This window comes from Staurois parvus, unplaced genomic scaffold, assembly GCF_062004578.1.
Source record: "Staurois parvus isolate SC_StPar_1 unplaced genomic scaffold, SC_StPar_1.0 ptg000207l, whole genome shotgun sequence".
Taxonomy (NCBI): Eukaryota; Metazoa; Chordata; class Amphibia; order Anura; family Ranidae; genus Staurois; species Staurois parvus.
In genome coordinates, this window is record NW_028318003.1 from 1889721 (window position 1) to 1910134 (window position 20414).

General features: G+C 41.4%; 1 protein-coding gene across 1 annotated transcript in view; it reads right to left on the bottom strand.

The window, feature by feature from the left end:
- TECTA (tectorin alpha) overlaps positions 1-17656 on the bottom strand; it is a 193102-nt gene extending 175446 nt beyond the window's left edge. The window contains exon 1 of the mRNA XM_089678642.1: positions 17521-17656. Coding sequence (XP_089534768.1) covers positions 17521-17656 — 136 coding nt within the window. The remainder of the gene's footprint in view (positions 1-17520) is intronic.
- Positions 17657-20414: the final 2758 nt, after the last annotated feature.

Below are 20414 nucleotides of genomic sequence, written 5' to 3' on the forward strand. Positions count from 1 at the left end.
CTGTATAATATTCATAAACAGAGTTAAAAGCTCACAAACTTTTATTTATCCGTAGAGGAATTGGTGTGTCAGCAAATATTTTCTGTCATCTCTAGACTTACAAATGAGCAGTGTTGTAGCTGAGTGATTAGTCCTGGGACCCATTCCCATTTGGGAAACTATATGCAAGGAGTTCTTCTTTCTCTCTGTGTTTACATGGGTTTATTCACAGTTTTCTCTCACAGCCCAAGTACATACTTTTGCGTTAACTGGCATCTAACTAAAACACATATGTATTGAAAATATCAGAGTTTTAGTGCACATTTGCAAGCACATTATTCATGCATTATTAATGTGCTGCATTGTGCTTTTTATGTATTTCATGTGCATTTTATGTGGCTTTTAAGTACTTTATCCATGCAAGAAATTACATTCATGACATCTTTTGTATTTTTAATAATGTGCGTTAAAAACATGTTATACATCTTTTCCATGCATTTTATACACATTATCATTTATTTCTATGTACCTTGTCTACATACCTTGATAAGAAGTGAAATTTGTTGGGAGCAATTCCACATTTTATAGAATGCCATATGATATGGAAGTGCTCCTTTCTAATCCCTGGAATTAACACTATTACATACTTTTAAACACACAAAACACACTTCAAAACACTGTTAACAGTGTATTTTGAAACTGTACTCCACAAAAATGTGAAGTGAAGATAAGGATTGTTCCAATGAGAAGAATGGCACGTAACTCATTATGCATTCTATATGTGTTTTAAACTTGTGCTAAAAGCTGTGGAAAGCATCGGTTTGGTTGAAACCTAAGTTTCTTGTTTCACTATGGTCAGATTCAAGCTTATGCTAAGAAAGGAGGAGGGATAGACAGAGAACTAGCAACTTGACCCTATGAAAAAAGATTGTTAAGAAAGAGCACAATAGCTGCCTGTTGTGCCTGATGGAACAGAAAAAAATATAAGTGCAATTATAAATACACATTTTTTTTCTGTCTCAAGTGATTGTATCTATATGACACTGAGCAGTCCACAAACATAAATGCTTCTAATGACTCATTAGTATCTACAGCGGTGTAAAATTGCATTTTAACCTCCCTTATTTTCAACTTTCTCTCCACACCCCTCCCTTCTGCCCCTCCTTCCTTTTTCTAATTTTTTTTCTTCTTTTTTCTTTCTACAAAATGATCTTCTATTGTTTATTTTACTTTCTATGCCTATCTTACTCTAAACAAAAATTTATATAAATCACACACTGGCTAGCTATACTTTTTGGGCCAAAATAATCAGTGCAAACATGGGATCCTTTAAAATAATTACATTTTATGTTCATGGAAATAGATATCATTCTTAGAATGTGTATGTAGTTTTAATAAAATCTAATAAATACATATATTTTAAATCATAATGTTCTCGCCGATCATTAGAGTGAACAGAATAGTAACATGTGTCTAGTTTGTAACAAAATTATTATTTTCTGTAATTATGATTCATAATGTAAAAAAAATGCCTAATATTCATTATTTTTACAACTGTTTATTTGTATAGCCAATTTATTTCTTATATCTCAGCTTCCAATATTTGTAGGGTCACCTACAATTTTTTTCTTTTTTTTAGTAGTTTATTATTTTTAGCTATCCTTTTTCAACATGTAAATTACAAGCAATAGTTAAGGCAGCTTAATTTGTGTTACCTAGCTTTGGTCATGGAACACTGAGTATGCAGAGGTATATAGATATCCACTTGGTAAAAACCAAATCACATTTCTAATTTGATGATTATAAAATAAAAGTTAAAATATGTCTTCAACCAAGCTAATTTTCTGACTGAAACATTGTATTGTTAATATGAGCTATAACCAGCTTACAAATCTATTTGTATGGTTTATAATGACTATAACTATGGCACAAGAGCATTAATCACCCCTTATCCTCATAGTATTTATAGGCAAATATAAATATATAGAGTTTGCAAAATGAAATATATTCAGCTATTTTTCAAAATTTCATGCTTAGCCTTATAACAGTGTATTTAGAGATGTAATTGTCAGAGTATTCAAAGTGTGTTTTTTAAGTACCAAAACACCAAAAATATTTTAAGCAATGGTGAACTATTTTCTTCATAATGCATAAAGAAAATGTTGGTTACATATTCCTCTGTCACTGTATATGAATTGAAAAATACATACTTCAGTAAACAAATCAACGGAATGGTATCCTGATTATCCTTTTAATAATCAGCATCTGGAAATAAACAAGAAAACACCTTTAATTCCATATGCACAAACGAATGCATATTTTTTCATGCTTAAATGTACTATATAGAGGTAATAGAATGTCATTGGTATCTCAATTGTTATTAATGGGATACAAATGTTCAACACTAGTACATTATTGTGCATGTAAATGTCAAAAGTAAGAAAATTGCAGCTGGTAATATAGTAGCATTGGTTTCATTTAAATGGCATACCTGGCCAGATTTAATAGCAGAACTGCACCAGTCTTTATAGCTGCTGTCTTCTCTTCCGCAGCTTGTCTTTTCTGGCAGTGAAAGTAAATCCTGTGGCCCCTGCTCCTGGAGGATACGTGGAGTGTGTATGATGATATAGGAAGGTACAGAGAGAAGAGCCAGAGTAATGTCTATTCCTATTGATTACACCAATCTAACAATCGTTTTGGGTAGCTGTGGTTTTTTTTTTTTTTTTGGGCTGTGAAATAGGAGTGGGGTTCTTTCCCTGAAAGATTACCTGCCTAAAAAAAAAGGCAGATGAAAATGTCAACTCCTTGGACTAGTTTAATCTTCCTGACCAGAAATACTTTCATCTAAAGAACACAAAAGAGAAAAACCCCTTTCACCTTTCCAAAAGCAGGAAAAAACAACCTTGGCCTATTAAATTACAAAATTAGCATTTGTCTAAAACACTAGACAAAAGACGTAGAGTTTGCATTTAAATGAGCAAGTCAGCTTTGCATAGAAGCTTTTTTGTTCATGAACAATCTCCCAAATTGATTTTATCGGTTTTTCCTATTCCTTAATAAAAAGAAGAGCATAGGATGGTGAAATAGCCAACTTAATTAATTTTCTGTAACAGTTCTCTTCATTTTTTTTCCTATAGAGCAGAGAACTGAAGAATTAAATTAGCATTGTTCTATTGTGAGACCAGCCAGCATCCACGCCTACTACCCTTTCACTGAAGGGTTCTTTGTAGGTAAAGGCATCTTCTAACCTATATAACCAGGATGGAGTTGGACAACTAGGGCATTTGTGAGAATGTCTGTTGTGTCTGTCTGTTATATAGGTGCTGTCTAAGCTGCCAATCATCTGTAAAAATCCTTTACTTAATTCTTAATCAAACGGTCATATGGTAGAACAACATACCTACACCCCTAAAACCTACCCACATGGAAGAAAAATATATTTGAAATATATTTTTAAAATATTCTTCTACTACAATTTTGGCCATATTCTATATATATATATATATATATATATATATATATATATATATATATATATTGTATGTTGAAATGCATCTTTATTACAAAATGTATGAAAAATACTTTTAAAAATACATTTTCAAATTTACTGTATGTCTTTAAAAATACAAATTTACATTTTTGGAATGCATTTACAAATATATGTAAAAATATATGTTAAAATTACTTTTTTATATGTTAAAAAAATCTGAAGAATATATTTAAAATATGTATATTTTTAAAAATATATTTTTTTAAATATATTCTTCAAATTTTTTTAAACATATAAAAAAGACATGTTTACATATATTTGTAAATGCATTCCAAAGATTGAGATTTGTATTTTTAAAGACATACAGTATATTTGAAATGTATTTTTTAAAATATTTTTCATATATTTTGTAATAAAAACACATTTAAGTACAGTATATATATATATATTAAAATATATTTTGAAATATATTGAATATGGTCAAAATTTTAGTATTTCAGATATATGTCAATATATTTTGGGAAGAATATTTTTTAAATATATTTCAAATATATTTTTCTTCCATATGCGTAGCACTGTATTGGATCTGTAATATGCTGACATTTACAATATGTTATGCTTTATGTTTAAAGCAAACCTGTTCTTGGCTCAAGCACTATCTTCCTCAGCTGCCAGTTATCATCTTTGCTTTGCTACTTATCCATTCTGTTCAGGACTAGGACCGAACAGAAATATCTATTATTCCCAGGTATGACTAACTTTCTTTCATTCGCATGACATCACTGGTGTTTGGTTATTGGCTGCTAAAGAACCTAGCACTGTAAAACGAGAGCAGAAAAAGAGAGTACCCAGCCGTGTATAAGCTTCACATCACTTCTCAGCTTCTCCTCTTCGTTCCCTGTGGCCAAACATGAGGGTTGAGGGGATGGAAGGGGAACAGGATGTAGGTACAGTTGGACAGGGCAGCAGCTAAGTGAACTTGATGCTTTCCCTTGTATGGCCAAAGCACAGAATCATTTTGTGTTCTAACCAGCTGCATGTAACTTTAAAAGGCTGGATCTTAACAGGGGTTAAGGATCAAGGTAATTGTAAAATATAGATTTCATATAATATTGCATAGATCTTCCCCCTAAAAAAAACTACAGTAAGCAATGACAAGTGAAGCAGGGAAAATGGTCTGTGCTCTGGTTATCATTGGATGGCAGTACTGGGTCAGTTTGGCATATATTGGCAGATCGTGTAACCCATGTGTAAGTTTGAACATTTTTACTACAGTACCCTAAAAGAGGACCTTCCTAGTAAAAGATTTGTTCTCTGGATTACTTTTTCAGAATCAGAGTTTAGCATATTATCTTCCAGTACCTTATTCACTACTCCAGATTTAAAATATACAGTTTCTGACTCTATTGCACAAGCTCTGATATGATGGTAAATTATTTGGAAGCTCACAGAGGACTTGCAGGTTACCCATAACTGCAATTAGGTTGAGGTTGTAGGCAAGTTCAACAGTTAAATAAAGTGTCATGATTGTCCTAGACCTGAAGTGCAGGTCCTACATGACTAGGCTGATAAAAGTCATCCACTGGAGAAGAGGAGCTGCTCAAAGAGTTGTATCCAACACACAGACTCCATATTGGCAACAGACTCTATGCCCACTGCCAGGGATTTGAAAGAAGTTGGTTGTGTGAAGGATTGCACTGCCAGCCTTCATTCATTTTTCAGCTCATGAGGCAACAATCCAAGCACTGGCAGACTGAAAGTGATTATCAACCTCCTCAACTAACACTTTACACAGACAAGTACACACAAGTAGAGTATACAGTACATAAAACCTGTTGCGCTTCCCCTTCCCTCAGCAAAGCATCACAACTCTTCAAAACATCATAAATGGACATCATGCACTGGCCCCTAAAGACATTCTTAGTGATATAACATGTTGGGGAGAGATGACACTTTCACGCTTGCTGGTGGACAGTGTTTGACTGAGACATGCTGTATTTTGTTTTTTTCTCATGAGTACCCATCTCGTAAGTACCCATTGGTGACTTTTAAAATAAAACTGTGTGACAGTATTGTGCTATGAGTCTGTCTTCTCTCTCTCTCTCCATGGTCCACTTATGCTGTTTTGAGGATTTGTGATGCCTGCCTGAGGGAGTGCATCTGACAGTTACCCTGAATAGTTAATGTTTCAAAACAGTGCCGAGCAGTACTAAACAAATGTTATTTAAATAAAATTAAATTATATTGTCAAACAAACCTGATTCTGTTAATTAATAAAAAGTCTCAAAAACATCCAAAGTGTCCATGATTTTTATTGTAACATAACGATCCGTGATTCTTTGATTCCAACAGTGTCATGTGCCCTTCTGCTTACCATTTGCTGTTTGAAGAATGTCACTGAGCCAACCCTTGCCAAATCAAGAGAGCTGAGGGGTTTGATGTAGGATTGCTGATGCATTTATGATATTTTAGCAGAAAATCCCTCAATGCTAGTTTTTCTAACTGTATCAGAATTTTAAGGATGACCATGATTTACAAACCAACAGCAACATACTAATGAATAAAATGAAATCACAATATTGGACATGATATTTATCCTATGCCTATTATCTTTAGGAGATGTAATGTGTGTCTCATCTGCCACCTGGACATTATAACAATGGGTATTTATTTGGCATTGAATTGATTTTTATTTTCGTAAACATTATGTAAACACTTGTTTTTATTGTAACTCCATGTTACCACAGTACAAGTCCATATGGTGTTACCTAAAGTGTTTCTAAGCCCAAGACCCTGCAATCACAATATCTGGTCTCCCACAGTACACACAACATGGAAATGCAATTATGTTAGTAAATATAAACTGCTAAATTCCTTTTCTCATCAGCAGTTAGAGCAGTCTTGTGACTTCTATCAGTGTACATTCAAGCACTGGTTAAAGCTTGTAGAAGGAGTTTTCATTCTCCTCTGACTGTCCTATGAGGCTACATGACCCCTTGAACCTCTATCTGGACATCACTGTTTGGTCCTCTGCTGATCACATGCACTCTTCCAAGAAAAAAAAACTCTCTAGCAATATCCACCAAACTGAGCATGTGCAGTTTGCCCCCAAGACTCTGTTCTATCGGCAGATGGATTGGTAACAGTAGAAGAAGGGGGATCAGAAAAGACAAGATCAAACAGCCTTTTTACACAATGCGGAGGATTAAACCAGTAGGTTCCACAGTAGGTATAAAAAGCATGCTTTACTGCATATACAGACTGATTTTACTGTTGTGGGTTTAGTGACACTTTAACAGCATCTTTAAACAGCATACAGTGATATATTAAATATCGAAACTGGGTGTAAATGATACGGTGACATTGCTAGAGATGGAGCAGGCTTCCTTGGCAGTGTCTCCAAAGGGGATGAGTAGTGCTCTGGGAGGAAGGAGGGAATACAGAAATGACGGAGCTGGAGGGTCTTCCAAAACCATAGCATGGAATATAAAGGATATGACTGCATCTCAAACATCGAGGACCATGTAGTGGTATCGCTGAACTGTAGCATCCTGGGACAGGTAACGTGAACTGAAAGTTGCAACCCCTGGTCAGACAACTCAGGTCTAATGTCAGGTTTCCTTTGATAGGGTATAGCAAGAGAAGGAAGATTTGCACAGCCGTGGAGCTTTTCAAAACTACTGACATGATTAGGCCTTATGTACGATTAGATTTCAAGTTCACAAATGCACCCTTAAAACGCCCTTAAAACACCAGGGTAAGTGCTGTAGCGCGGGTTCTACATCTACACATTGCTTAAAAGCTTCATGCCTGCACCAACCCATCACTCTCCCCCAGCAAGTCTCCTTGTAATACACATATACATTCAGGAAGCCCAGTCTCCCCCTACTATATAAAGTAAGTGAAGGATAGCATGACAGGCTCTTGATGGTTTGCATGCCCAGTTAGACATAGAGAAAAAGGAGTGTACATGACACAAGAAAGCTTAAGGGATGAACGTAGGTAACGCCTGAAGAAAGTATAATAGTCTGTAAGAAGTTGAGCCATAAAGATTTTGGACTCCTCAGGATTTTTTTTTTTGGCACTTTCTTTAATCTATTACACTTGAATTTCTCCTGAGAAATCCCTGTCTTTGAAGTGAGCTGCCATATACAGCTTATTTGGGCTCAAGTATGAACTTGTCCACATTTTGATAACCTGTGCCCATGTCCAGCACCACTTTAACACTACATCTTATTTCTACCCTCGCTTGGTTTAGGGTTTTTACCATAAAAACATTTTTTTTGTTATTTCTCTACATAAAAATTTAAAGTTAGCAAATTTCCTACCATATCACAGGTTAAAAGCTACAAAAATCCTAATACCTGAAATTGGCCTTTTCACCTAGCTCTGACTCAAATGTTAAAATCTCTAGGGAAAAACATACTTTAGAACCTGTTCACATTAATTCTGAATGACACCCCAATTCACCTTGCCAGCAGTTCATTGTAATATATATGGTCAATGATGTCACCCAGAAGACCCTTCCCCTCTCCAAATGTTCAGCAGATGTGAAGTGACAGGAACAGACCGCAGTCATTCACTGGAGCTGTCAATAGCAGGCGAGTAGTTGGGTTCAGATGTGTGTCACCGGGTTTGCGGGAGTTAGACAAGATGTGTGGAGGGAGCCACAACATGATTGATATGGATCTGTATCGCTGGACTTGTCAAAAACTGTGTCTGTGTGTTTATTTACACATTACATTTTTTTGCTAATGAGTAGGGGTAGGGAGATTTCCACTAAGCGAATAGTGACAGTGATGTCAATGGTTATTAAGGTTGTTAGTGGAGAATGCAACCTCTGACTTCCTTAACAACCATTAAAGTGGGAAGCTTTCATGCAACCTTCACCTACAGGTTATGATTAAGCACTGAGACAGGTGTGAAACGCATCGAACTTTTGTCCCTCACTGTGATCTCTGTGCTTCTGAGTGCTGTGTCTCTTGGAATTTACTGCGATAAAGGTGTTTTTTTTTACCAGAGTGCAGCCACCTGGATTTTCCCTTCTCTATACTGAATATATCCTGTGCAAGAGAGCAAAACTATACCTCAATTTTCAGTATTAATGCTGGAGCTATGGAAGGAACTAGGGTAAAAGGATTAGCATGGCTGTGCCTCTGTAGGGACCCTAAACCAAGTCATAAGGGACCAGTTCATCTTGGAAATTCAAGCTTTTCCCTTTAGACGTGCGATGCAGGATAAGGTCAAAACCACCGCGGATATGATGTTTAGTGGCATATTAGCCTAAGCAGTGGAGTGACAGCAGAAGGATACAAAGGCTCTAGTAGTGGTTACCAGGAAAGATGGTCAACTGTTGTTGAAGAAGGAATATGCTGCCGCTTCTCCTCTCTCTGCACTGGAGATGGCTGTCAGAGCCTATTGCATCCATCCTGCAAGAGGTCTCTGCTGTGAAGCGAGAACTGGGACAGGTCCTGTTTGCAGGGCCATAATTTGGACAGAAGATGCTGGTGGTGCAGCAGGCATGGACACAAAGCAAGGTATTGTGGCTGGTAGGAATTCAGAGGAACTTCATGCAGGCCATTAAACTAGCTTTTCCTGCGGCAGGGGAATGACCTGTGGGAAGTACGTCAACATGTCCAAGGCTTGACTGCAAAATTATATCTGAATTCCCCATGGTAACCACAATGATTAATAGCTGCCGGTCCAGTGTTTGGTGGATATGGGGTCTAGGGTGTTTCCATGAACTATACCTTTAACTAGAAACAATTGTGGGCAGGCCTCCAACCTGGGCCCTTCTTGGTTAATTCTGAAAGCTGCCAACAATCTTCCCACACTAATAGAAGGGGTCACCTGGATGTCCACCTGAGTGTTTGACCAGATGGCGGATCAGATTGGAGTGGTAATAACTCATGTCGGATTTCTCAGTGGTACTGGGCATGGATCCCCTATGGGAGATGGACTTGACTGAACTATTCCAGAATACCACCATCCACTCAATTGCCTCGTAGACAGAACAAATCCAGCTTCAGGATTTAGTCACTGCTTATGAAGCTCAATCCAAGAGGGATCACCTTTAGCTGGAAAAGGTGGAAATAGTATGTCTACCACATCAATGTAGACTATAACTACTACTAAGACAGGGAGTGGTGTGTCCCCTCCCTGAAGGAGCCCCCCCAAAAATCTACAAGGATCCACTGTAATGGTCAACCCAGACAAGACATAGGAAGACAAGGAAAATCCGGACAGCTGCATTCGAACAATCCACTTTATTTGGTATAAACTTTAAAACCAAATGACAGATGGAACAAGTACAGTGGGGGACAAGCAGGTAGACACATTTCACGCTGAATTTAGCACTTAATCATTATCCCAAATGAGACATAGCAGTGAGAGGAGAGTGGCTGATAGGCCAGAGTTTTCCAAGGTGCAACAGGGTAAGGTAATGATTCAGATGGTCAATTTAGGAAGCACCCCTATGACACTACCAGCCCAGTTAGTTTCCACTGACATGTTCACAGTTCCCAGGAAATTCATTGAACTGTTTTGTCCAGGGGTCGAGGCTGTCTGTGCCTCTTTAATGGCTAACATGACTGTGCTACAGGAATCTCAGTTCCAATAGCTGCTAGAACAGCTAGCAGTGACCATGCATGAGTTTTCCCTTAAGCAACAAGGGCTGGTAAACCAGTTATTGGGGGGGCATGTCCAAGATGGCAACTGGAGCAGACGCTTGAGAAGGGAGCTCCGCGGCATGTGCCTTATTATCTGCATCTGTACTAGGATTAGCCGATCTTTTCTATCCATGGACTTACACATCCACTCGTGGACACTAGCTAGGGGCAAGCCATCTGCTGGGCACAAGCGCTCTCCTCTTCCCATGGGGAAGAAACTGGGCCGATGACACATGTCGCCTATGTTCTATGACCAGCCCTCTTTTTTTGGCCTACTGCTTGACTATCCTGTTGCACTACTTTTTGCGACCCCATGGGTCTTCTGCCTGTTTGTGTTTGGCAATCTAAGCAGTCCCAGCTGTCTGAGTGGGGGCAGGGTGGGCTGTGGGGTGGGGGGTAGTTGGTAATAAGTTTCCTTTCTTTGTTCATGTTTGTTTTGATGGCATTATGTGGCATATCTATTTGACTGTTGCAGCTACATGCAGGCAGGGGGTGGATGCTTGCCCTTCTGGGTCTGATGGTTTCTTTGGCAGATCGGTTTTAGCAATATTTCCTCCTTAGGTTACTATAGCTTCACTTACTATAGTCTCTCTGAATGCCCAGGGGCCCAATGCCAAACTTAAACGTTCCCTGGTTTTTAACTATCTCAAAAAGTATAATCATCATATCTGTATCCTACAGGAAACCCATTTAATAGGTAGTAAGATCCTTTGTCTAAAAAAAGCATGGGTAGGTCACTACTACCATGCCATATATTCCTCCTTTGCTAGAGGGGTTAGCATATTGGTCCTCAAGTCCCTGCAGTTTTTCTTATTCAATCTTAAATTGGACCCAGATGGCAACTACGTTCTCTTGCATGAGAATATTGACTCTCTTTATATGGTGATCTTGGGTATGTATTTTCGCCAGTACAATCTTCCCACTTCTATAAATTAGCTCATGGCCTTTCCTATGGCTAGGTTAGTGGTGCGTGTGACTTTAATTTGACACCTTGCCCGAGTGTGGACAAGTGCATCCTGACAACTCTAACAATAGTGCCTTGTCCAAATGGGTGACTTTATATGGATTTTTGGATGCCTAGTGCTAGAAACACCCTTCTGGTAAATGTTTTACTTGTTTCTCTTCTACGTATAATTCTATGTCTCATATTGACTTGATATTTGTGTCTGCTGATCTGTTGAGTAAGATACGGGAGGTGTCTATACTACCTAGGGGTATATCCGATCATGCACCTATGTTGCTTAGACTGGAAACTCATTGTGTCCCTATGGATAGAGTGTGGAGACTCTCCCATTTCTGGATACATGATGATACTGTGGCTCCACTGGTGAGGAGGTGCAGGCCTGCCGGTCACTGAACTCAGACTCTGCGAGCCCAGGGCTAGTGATCTAGAACATACATTTGTAGCCACCCGCAACCTTGTTACCCTATTAGACATGTAGGTTGTATATAGAGAGATTGGGCTCTTTCACAAAAAGTGTGCAGAGAGGCAACAGCTTCACCAACCACAACGCATTTTTGAGCAGGGGGACAAAATGGGACACCTCTTAGCTTGGATGTCTAAGGAGCACCCTCCTGTAACATCTATAGCTGCCATTAAAAATTATATGGGAGACACTGTTAAAGACCCAGTTACCATCAACAGGTGTTTTGCACAATTGTACGGCCGGTTGTATTCCTCTAGAGCCACCTACATGGAGGATGAGCTCCACTCCTATTTGACAGATATTGACTTTCCTAATCTGACACCAGCCCTGCAAGATGAGTTGGATGCTCCTATAATTGTGGAGGAGGTTCAGCAAGCTATATGCTCACTACAATCTGGAAAAACCCTTGGGCTGGTCTTCCATCTGAATTTTATAAATCCCATATTGAAATTTTGGCCCCTAAGTTAAATGAGTTTTATACACCTATCTCCCAGACTGGTCGTCTCTCAGCTTCAATGTTTCAGGCAAGGATTATCGTACTTCCTATCGGGGAAGGATTCAAAGCTGTGCTCCTCATATTGCCCTACTTCGCTCCTGAATGTGGATACCAAAATATTGCCAAAACATTTGGCCACCTGGCTTAATTATTATTATTATTATACAGTATTTATAAAGCGCCAATAGTTCGCTCAGCACTGTACATTACAAAGGGGGACAGAACATGTGACAGAACAAAACCAATACAATGCAAAACATGAGGGGATTGAGGGCCCTGCTCTTTCGAGCTTACAATCTATGAGGGAGGGGATAGTGGTACAGGAGGAGATAGCTGTGGGGGATGGAGTGGTAGGAAGAGTGGAGGAGGTCGGCAAGTTAGCAGGGGGTGGGGTAGTCTTCCCTGAAGAGATGGGTATTCAGGGTGCGCCTAAAGGAGAGGAGAGTAGGTGATAATCTGATGGGTTGGGGCAGGGAGTTCCAGAGGATGGGTGACACCCTGGAGAAGTCCTGGAGGCAGGCATGGGAGGAGGAGACCAGGGAACTAGAGAGAAGGAGGTCTTGTGAAAAGCGGAGTGTGCGTGCTGGGCGGTACTTGGATATTAGGTCAGTGATGTAGTTCGGGGCAGTATGGTGTACAGCTTTGTTCGTCAGTGTTAGGATTTTGAATTTTATCCGTTGCGCAATCGGAAGCCAGTGGAGGGATTGGCAGAGGGGGGTGGCGGAAACGGAGCTGTTGGAAAGGTGAATGAGTCTGGCAGCCATATTCAGGATCGACTGAAGCGGGGATAGCCAGTGGCAAGGCAGGCCAGTGAGGAGGTAGTCGAGTCGTGATATGATGAGGGAGTGGATGAGCTGTTTAGTGTTTTCTGGGGTTAGAAACGTGCGTATTTTGGCGATGTTGCGGAGGTGGAGTCTGCACGAGTTTGTTAAAGATTGGACTTGGGGCTGGAAGGATAGGTTGGAGTCCAGAATGACACCAAGTACTCTGGCCTGCGGGGCGGGTTTGATGGTGGAGTTGTTGGATGTGATGGAGAAGTCAATGGGGGGTAGTGTCCGGGCTGGGGGGAAGACAAGAAACTCGGTTTTGGAGAGGTTCAGTTTAAGGAAGTGGAGCGACATCCAGTCTGATATGTCGCTCAGTAGGTGTGTGATTCGGGCAGAGACCGAGGGGGTGAGGTGGGGGGTTGAGAGATAGATTTGTGTGTCGTCGGCATAGAGGTGGTAGTTGAAGCCGTGAGAGTGTATAAATTGGCCAAGGGAGGAGGTGTAGATGGAGAAGAGAAGGGGCCCAAGGACAGAGCCTTGGGGGACCCCAACAGAGAGGGGGAGTGAGGGGGAGGTGGTAGCATTATAGGTAACGCTGAAGGAGCGTTGTGACAGGTAGGATGAGAGCCAGGAGAGAGCAGAATCTCTGAGGCTGAGGGAGTGTAGTTTTTTGAGGAGGAGGGGGTGGTCGACTGTTGAAGGCTGCAGAGAGGTCAAGGAGTAGGAGCACTGAATAGTGGCCATTAGCTTTGGTGGTTAGAAGGTCGTTGGAGAGTTTGAGTAAGGCGGTTTCGGTGGAGTGTAGGGAACGGAAGCCAGACTGCAGGGGATTGAGGAGGTGGTTGTCGTTGAGGTGAGAGCATAGGCGGGTGTAGACAAGGCGCTCGAGGAGTTTAGATGTAAATGGGAGCAGGGAGATGGGTCTGAGGTTGTTCGGGTCATTGGGGTCCAGGGAGGGCTTTTTAAGTATGGGGGTGATGTGTGCATGTTTCAGAGGGGAGGGGAAAGTGCCTGAGGAGAGGGAGAGATTGAAGATGTGGGTGAAGGAGCATAGGATGGAGGGGGAGGGAGGTCGTAGGAGTTGTGAGGGGATAGGGTCGAGGGGACAGGTGGTGAGGCAGGTATCAGAGAGGATCTTGGAGACTTCCTCGATGGTAGTAAGGTCAAAGGTGCGGAGCGTTGGGGGAGCTTCAGTATGAGGAACGTAGGGTGGGGTGGAAGTGGAGGTCAGAGCAGTGGTGGGGCCGTGGGAGAGGGGTGATGAGGGGGTATAATAACATTATTCTATCCTTGGTTCACAATGATCAGTCAGGGTTCATGCCAGGCAAGGGTATGAACCTCCACAGGTTATTTGCTATGATGGCCTTTCTGCCTTTACCTGCCTTACAGAGGTGATTGCCTCATTAGATGCCGAGAAGGCCTTTGATCTGTAGAATGGCTCTATCTGTGGGAGGTCTTTAGATGTTTTGGGTTCAGCCCCTGGTTTCTTTCTTGGCTACAAACTCTTTATACTGACCCTAAGGCTTGTGCATTAAGCAGGAAACAATTGTCTCCAGAATTTCGTTTGTGCAGGGGTACCAGGCAGAGTTGCCCATTATGTCCAGGCTTGTTCACTTTCGCGCTAGAGCCCTTGACCATTTTATTGCGTTCCACTGAGAGGGTTTTTGACTGCAGCCCTGGAATTGATTGACCTGTTTGGCCGCTTCTCTGGCATTAGAATGAATTGGGACAAATTATTTCTGTTCTTCTTGAGTCTGGTGGGGATTCCCCTGCCCTCTACTACCCCCTCTAATGGGTTACTGAGTTTAAATATCTAGGGATTAACATCTGGAGGGAGATTCTGGCCTACTTGTCTTTGAATTTGCAACCTGTTATGTCCCAGCTGACTCAGACGTGCACTGTTTGGAGGTCCCTGCCTCTTACTCCTGTAGGTTGGATCAATCTCATAAAGATGACCTTCCTTCCCAAGTTTTTGTATGTGTTCCAACACACACCAGTACCTACACCTAAATCCTTTTTTCAGACTTTATACGGGTGGGTGCCACCCCTAGAGTAGCTAGGACCACTTTACAACTGCCCCTTACACTGGGGAGTGTGGCCCTCCCGTGCCTTCAAAAATATTATTGGGCTGCTGTTCTTGTCACTGTCCACTGGTGGTTTGCCCAGATGAAAGGGAATCCGGCAGTAGACTTGGAAGAGGCCTTGTTGGGTCTTATGCAGAATGCAGAATTGAGTAATTTAGTGTTTTCCGTGGACCATGTTCCAGCCCCAATTTAACTAAACCTATGCAAACTACCCTGATGGGGTGGAAACAGGTGGAATGTCTGGTGGCAGTTGAGGGGGAGGTGTCACCCCACACTCCACTCTGGGGAAACCCCCGGCTGCTCTACTTGCAGACAATACCCTGACCTGGTTCTATGGGCTCAACGTGGTATTAAAACAGTGAGGGATATAATTTTTTGTGGTCAGCTGTTGACTTTTGACAGTCTCAAGGCTCGGTTTACGTTGCCCAACCATATGTTCTTTAAGTATCTCCGGCTCCGACAGGCTGCCCAGTCCCAGTTTACCTTTCTGTTAGTCTTGGCCTCACACGCGGTTGAAACTCTATTAATTACTGATCAATTAGATAAGCCACTCTCCTCTATATATCTTTGTCTGGCTCAATCAGATACTGTACTTCTAAGGTCACTCCTCTCTACGGCGCATGGCGCATTGATTTGCCCAATCTGATGGATAGGGATTGGGAAGAGGTTATTCAGCAATATATCCCCCTTATGATCTCTGCTAGTAATAGAAGGATTCAACCTAAATTTATACATTGGGTATAATATTCTCCCCAACGTCTCTCTTCGATATATCCTATGCTAGATCCCATGTGTCCTAAATGTAAGAGGGATGTTGGTACCTTTCCAGGCTTTAGAAGTTGCGTATCCTTACCCTCCTGGCAAAACAGAACTCCTTACTGATAGGGACAAACACAGATCTTGTGAGAAGGCTGCTCATCCCCTTAAACATGAAAGTTACTTGTTATTTGAAGTTCAATCTCAGCTACATCAGGCCTATCAACATGTCCTGCAGGAGCAGAAGGCCCCAGTGGAAGAGTAGGAAAGCTCTGGAGATTTGACTCTGAAAAAAGAGTGTTGCAACCCAGGGAAATAGCTTGCTTGTGGTCCACTGTCAAGTTAACCTGGGACCCCTTTGTTGTCCTAAAAACCAACTCTCGGGGATAGGATACTGGGGTGTAATTGATTCCCAAAGTAGTGTTGACCAGGGCACTGCAGTGAAATTGTGGGAAAATCCTTGTCAGTATTCCAAACACTACAGACTTCCCAGTCAGTCTAAGACTTCCAATGCTTCTCGGACAGGTGAATACAGCTACTCCAGTGGTATCATCTGTCCTAGTGAGGGGACCTACAGATGAAATATCTGTAGACAGGTTCTACCTTCAATGCTCCCTGTTACTGGGAAGTGGAAGGAGAGGGTTAAAGGACAGGTCCTGAAATGACGTGGGCTGTGCTAAGAGTGCCCAGCACAGATTTAGACTTCAGGAAGACAAATTTTTCAGGGAGAGAGTTCTTCAATTCCTGTTGGGTGACCTGGAAGATCTTGAAGAACAACTGACTGAGTTGAAGAGAACAGGGATCATCTGAGAGTTGCAAAGTCAATACACATCCCCTGTAGTGCAAAATGTGCATTGATTATCCAACACTCAACCAGAGAACAATTCCTGATCAGTATGCCACTACCGGGATATAAGATGCCCTGTAGTGCCTGTATAGGTAGCTCAGCATGCTAGACTTGAAGAGTGGGTGCCAAATCCTCATGCACCCAGAGGACCGGGAGAAGACAGCATTATCAGCCCACTAGGGTTTTTTAATTTAACAGAATGCCAAAAGGACTGTCAGGAGCACCTGCAACCTTTCAACGGCTAGTGGATAGTACTGTAGAGGACATCAACTTGACTGAGGTGCTGTTGTATCTTGATGATATCATTGTCTTCAGGAAAAGAACCTTGAAGAACATGAAGAACAACTGAAAACAGTACTGAAGGAACTTCATGAAGAAGGGTTAAAATTGTCGTTAGAGAAATGTCAATTCTATCAACCCTCAGTCATTTATCTGGGGCATGTTGTCACTGCAGAGTATGTTGCCACTGGCCCTAAAAAGATAGAGGCTATCACTTCCTTGTCTGGACCAAATAGCATTATTGAACTAAGGTAATTCTTAGGATTCTTCTCCTACTACCGAAGGTTTGTGGAAGAGTCCTCTAAAATAGTCCGACCCCTCAATAAGTTGCTAAAGAATGAGGATGATGTGGAGGTACCTAAGCCAAGTAAAGGATCTAGCAAACCTTGAGAATCTATTTAAGACCAGTAGACAGATTAGTCGGAACCGGCATCTCACAAGCTGAAACAAAAGTCTAATTAATGCTCCAGTTCTAGCTGATGTGGACCCATCTAAATCCTACAAACTACACGTCGATGCTAGCAGAGATAGACTGCATAGAGTACTATACCAAGAGCATGATGGTCACCTGTGACTGGTCACATATGTGACCCCCACCAAAAAAAAACTATCACTCACAAGCTGTAGTTTCTGGCCTTAAAGTGGGCAGTTGTAGACAAACTGAGAGGTTGTATGGTGCAGACTTTGTAGTCAAGACTGACAATAACCAGCTTACCTATGTACTCACCACAGCCAAGTTGGATGCTAGGCATGGCTACGGGGTTGGCTGCTCTGTCCAGGTTCCGATTCAGCTTGAAGTATCGCAATGGAGTCAGAAACAGAGATGCCGACACTCTCTCCAAGAGGCCGTATGATTCAGACATCTCCCCAGATGGCTGGATCCAACTAACTTCAGAAGAAGAACAAGTCCTGTGTCAAGGGGCAGGAGCTAAAGTTGTTGGAGTCACCACTGCTGGCGTCCTCAAATATAACCTCTCCCAAATAACAGCTGAAGGCCTGCCCAGGTTGTCAAAGAAGATTTTCTGAAAAGACAAACAAGAAGATCACCTCTCCAATGTAATGCTGAAGATTATAAAGAGTCAAAATCCAGACATCCTACTAATAAACACTCAGAAAGAAGCACCACTGGTTGCACTTGAGAGACAGGGTGCTCTATCGAAGGGACCCCTCAGACAACCTTGAAGACAGATGGCAGCTGTTCCTAACAGAAAAATGGAAGTTAAAGGCTACTGTCATTTCTGCTTAAGATTCATTCAGTGAAAAACTCTACCAACCAGAGCTGCCCCTATGGGCCACCTCCAAAGTCAAAGACCAATGGAACTGGTATGCAAAGATTTCCTCTGTTTGCAGCTTGACTCGAGTGGGCAAGACAATGTCCTGGGAGTAACTGACTACTTTGCTTCATGCACCCAGGCATTCCTGACCAAAGATCATTAAGCCTCAACTGTATGTAAGAGGTGTAGAAAATAGGCAGCCCCATAAAATTAAAATCCAAAGCCTAATACCTAATATAACTGTAATCTCTCTTTGTCAGTAGAAGTTATTAGAGATTGCATTTTTATTGCATCATCACAACAGGGCAGAACTACTTCCTGTGATAATAGGAAGACACAGAAGTGGGAACTAAAAATCTAACAATTTGTTTCCGGCAGGACAGTGATTACAGTGAACATATCCAGTCACATGTAATTAAGAGTTTTCTGTATTTATTACAGGTAAGCGGGAGGCTGTTTAACCTCCCTAACGGTATTCCCGAGTGTAGCTCGAGGTAAAATGACTATACCAAAAGCGGTAACCCCGAGCTTCACTCGGGCTTACCATGCAGCACTGCATAGGGAGTCCCTGCAGCACTTACCTTGTCCTTGGCTATCGCGATGTGTCCCCTGCAGCGTCCCCGGCCATCTCTTCCGTCTGATGCCGCCATCGGGCTCATGTGTTCCGGTCCCCGTGACGTCGGGACGTACGGGCACCGCCGGCGGCGGGAAATTTGAAAATTTAAAAAAAATTTCATTTTTTTCAATACGATTCTACATAGTAAAACATTGCTGTTTCAACCCATTTCACATACATTTTGTCCCTAGTGCTTTGTCCTGTCCCCTGTCTGCATTTTGATTGTTCTTTCTGCCTGGAAACATAGAAAAGTCCATGGCGTCCAAAAAGTGTCCCTTTAGGTCAAAAGCGGGTTTAGATCAGCTAGAGAACAGCGATAGTAAATCAGGACCACTTGCAGAATTGAGTGATAATGATTCGTGGAGAAATTCGTCATCAGACACTGAAAACAATTTTGCGACTTTGCTCAGCGATGTGCGAACTTGGCGCTATATTTCAAATTTCAGTGTTTTTGGTTTGATTATATTATTGAATTAAATGTATGATTTAGAATCTTGTTCAGACAGATTTCAGTGAGTTATTCCTAAAAATTACAGCCTACAATAAAAAAACTACATATTTCCATGCAAAATAATGGTACCGCTTTCAGCACCAAAAATCGGAAAGAATCATACCGCTAGGGAGGTTAACATGATAAATAGGACAAAATGACTTAACATGTACCCTGTTGGTTAGTAAATGCCGCTGTTACTATTATGCAATCAGACTACTCGCAGCATGAATGTGAATATATATTGCAGCTATGCGATTTGGCGCTAAGATACAGGGAATGTGATTTCTCTATTGTAATACGCTATTGTTATGTAGAATAGTTTACTAGCATATCTGCAGAGGTCTAGATATTCAGTATTGCAATAAAAGATGTGTATTAATGCATATGAAAATACTTATTAATGTATATGGAAATGTTTAGTAGTGTATAGAGGACAGTGATTACAGTGAACATACCCAGTCACATGTAATCAAGAGTTTTCTGTGTTTATTACAGCCATTCCTAATAAAGCACTTCTGGTTTCACCCGACCCATACTTCGCACGGTGGAATTATTTACCATATGTGCAACATGTAGCCAAAGTTTTCTTTTAAAGAAATTCTTTGTCCATCATGGCCAGCTTCAAAATATTCATTCCGATCAGAGAAGAGACTTTGAGAGTAAGCTATTAAAAGACTGCTAAATCTGCTCAGTATTCAGAAGTCAAGAACAACCCCCTGTCACCCTCAAGAGGACCCCCAGCCAGAGAGATTCAATCAAGCATATGCCTGGGACCCTTCTGCTGAAAAGAAACAGCATTGGAGCAGACACATTACCACTGTAGTGCATGCTTATAACAGCACTGAAATTATGCTACAGGCTATTCACCACACATGCTGATTTTCAGAAGGGAAATTCAACTGCCTCTTGATCTGGCCTTTGGCACTTCCTTAGATCAGCCAATCAGATCCACCTTGAAGGAAAGATGGGCCCATTAAAGATATGACACAAGAATCATATCTTGCCCATACTGGAAGCAGTTTCGATGTCCTTGCAAATGGACATGAGCCCCATTCACATGAGTTCTTGCAGACCCCGTCCACTAACTCGGACTCAAGACACTGTTTCAAATACAGGAAAAGAAGACAGTGAGGAAGGAGAAATGGGCATATACTGGTTGTGGCTCTCTCCACTTGAAGAGGCCTCCATGTCTTCTCTAGCCGAGGAAACAGACCCGGTGATCCTCAGATCTGAGGCGC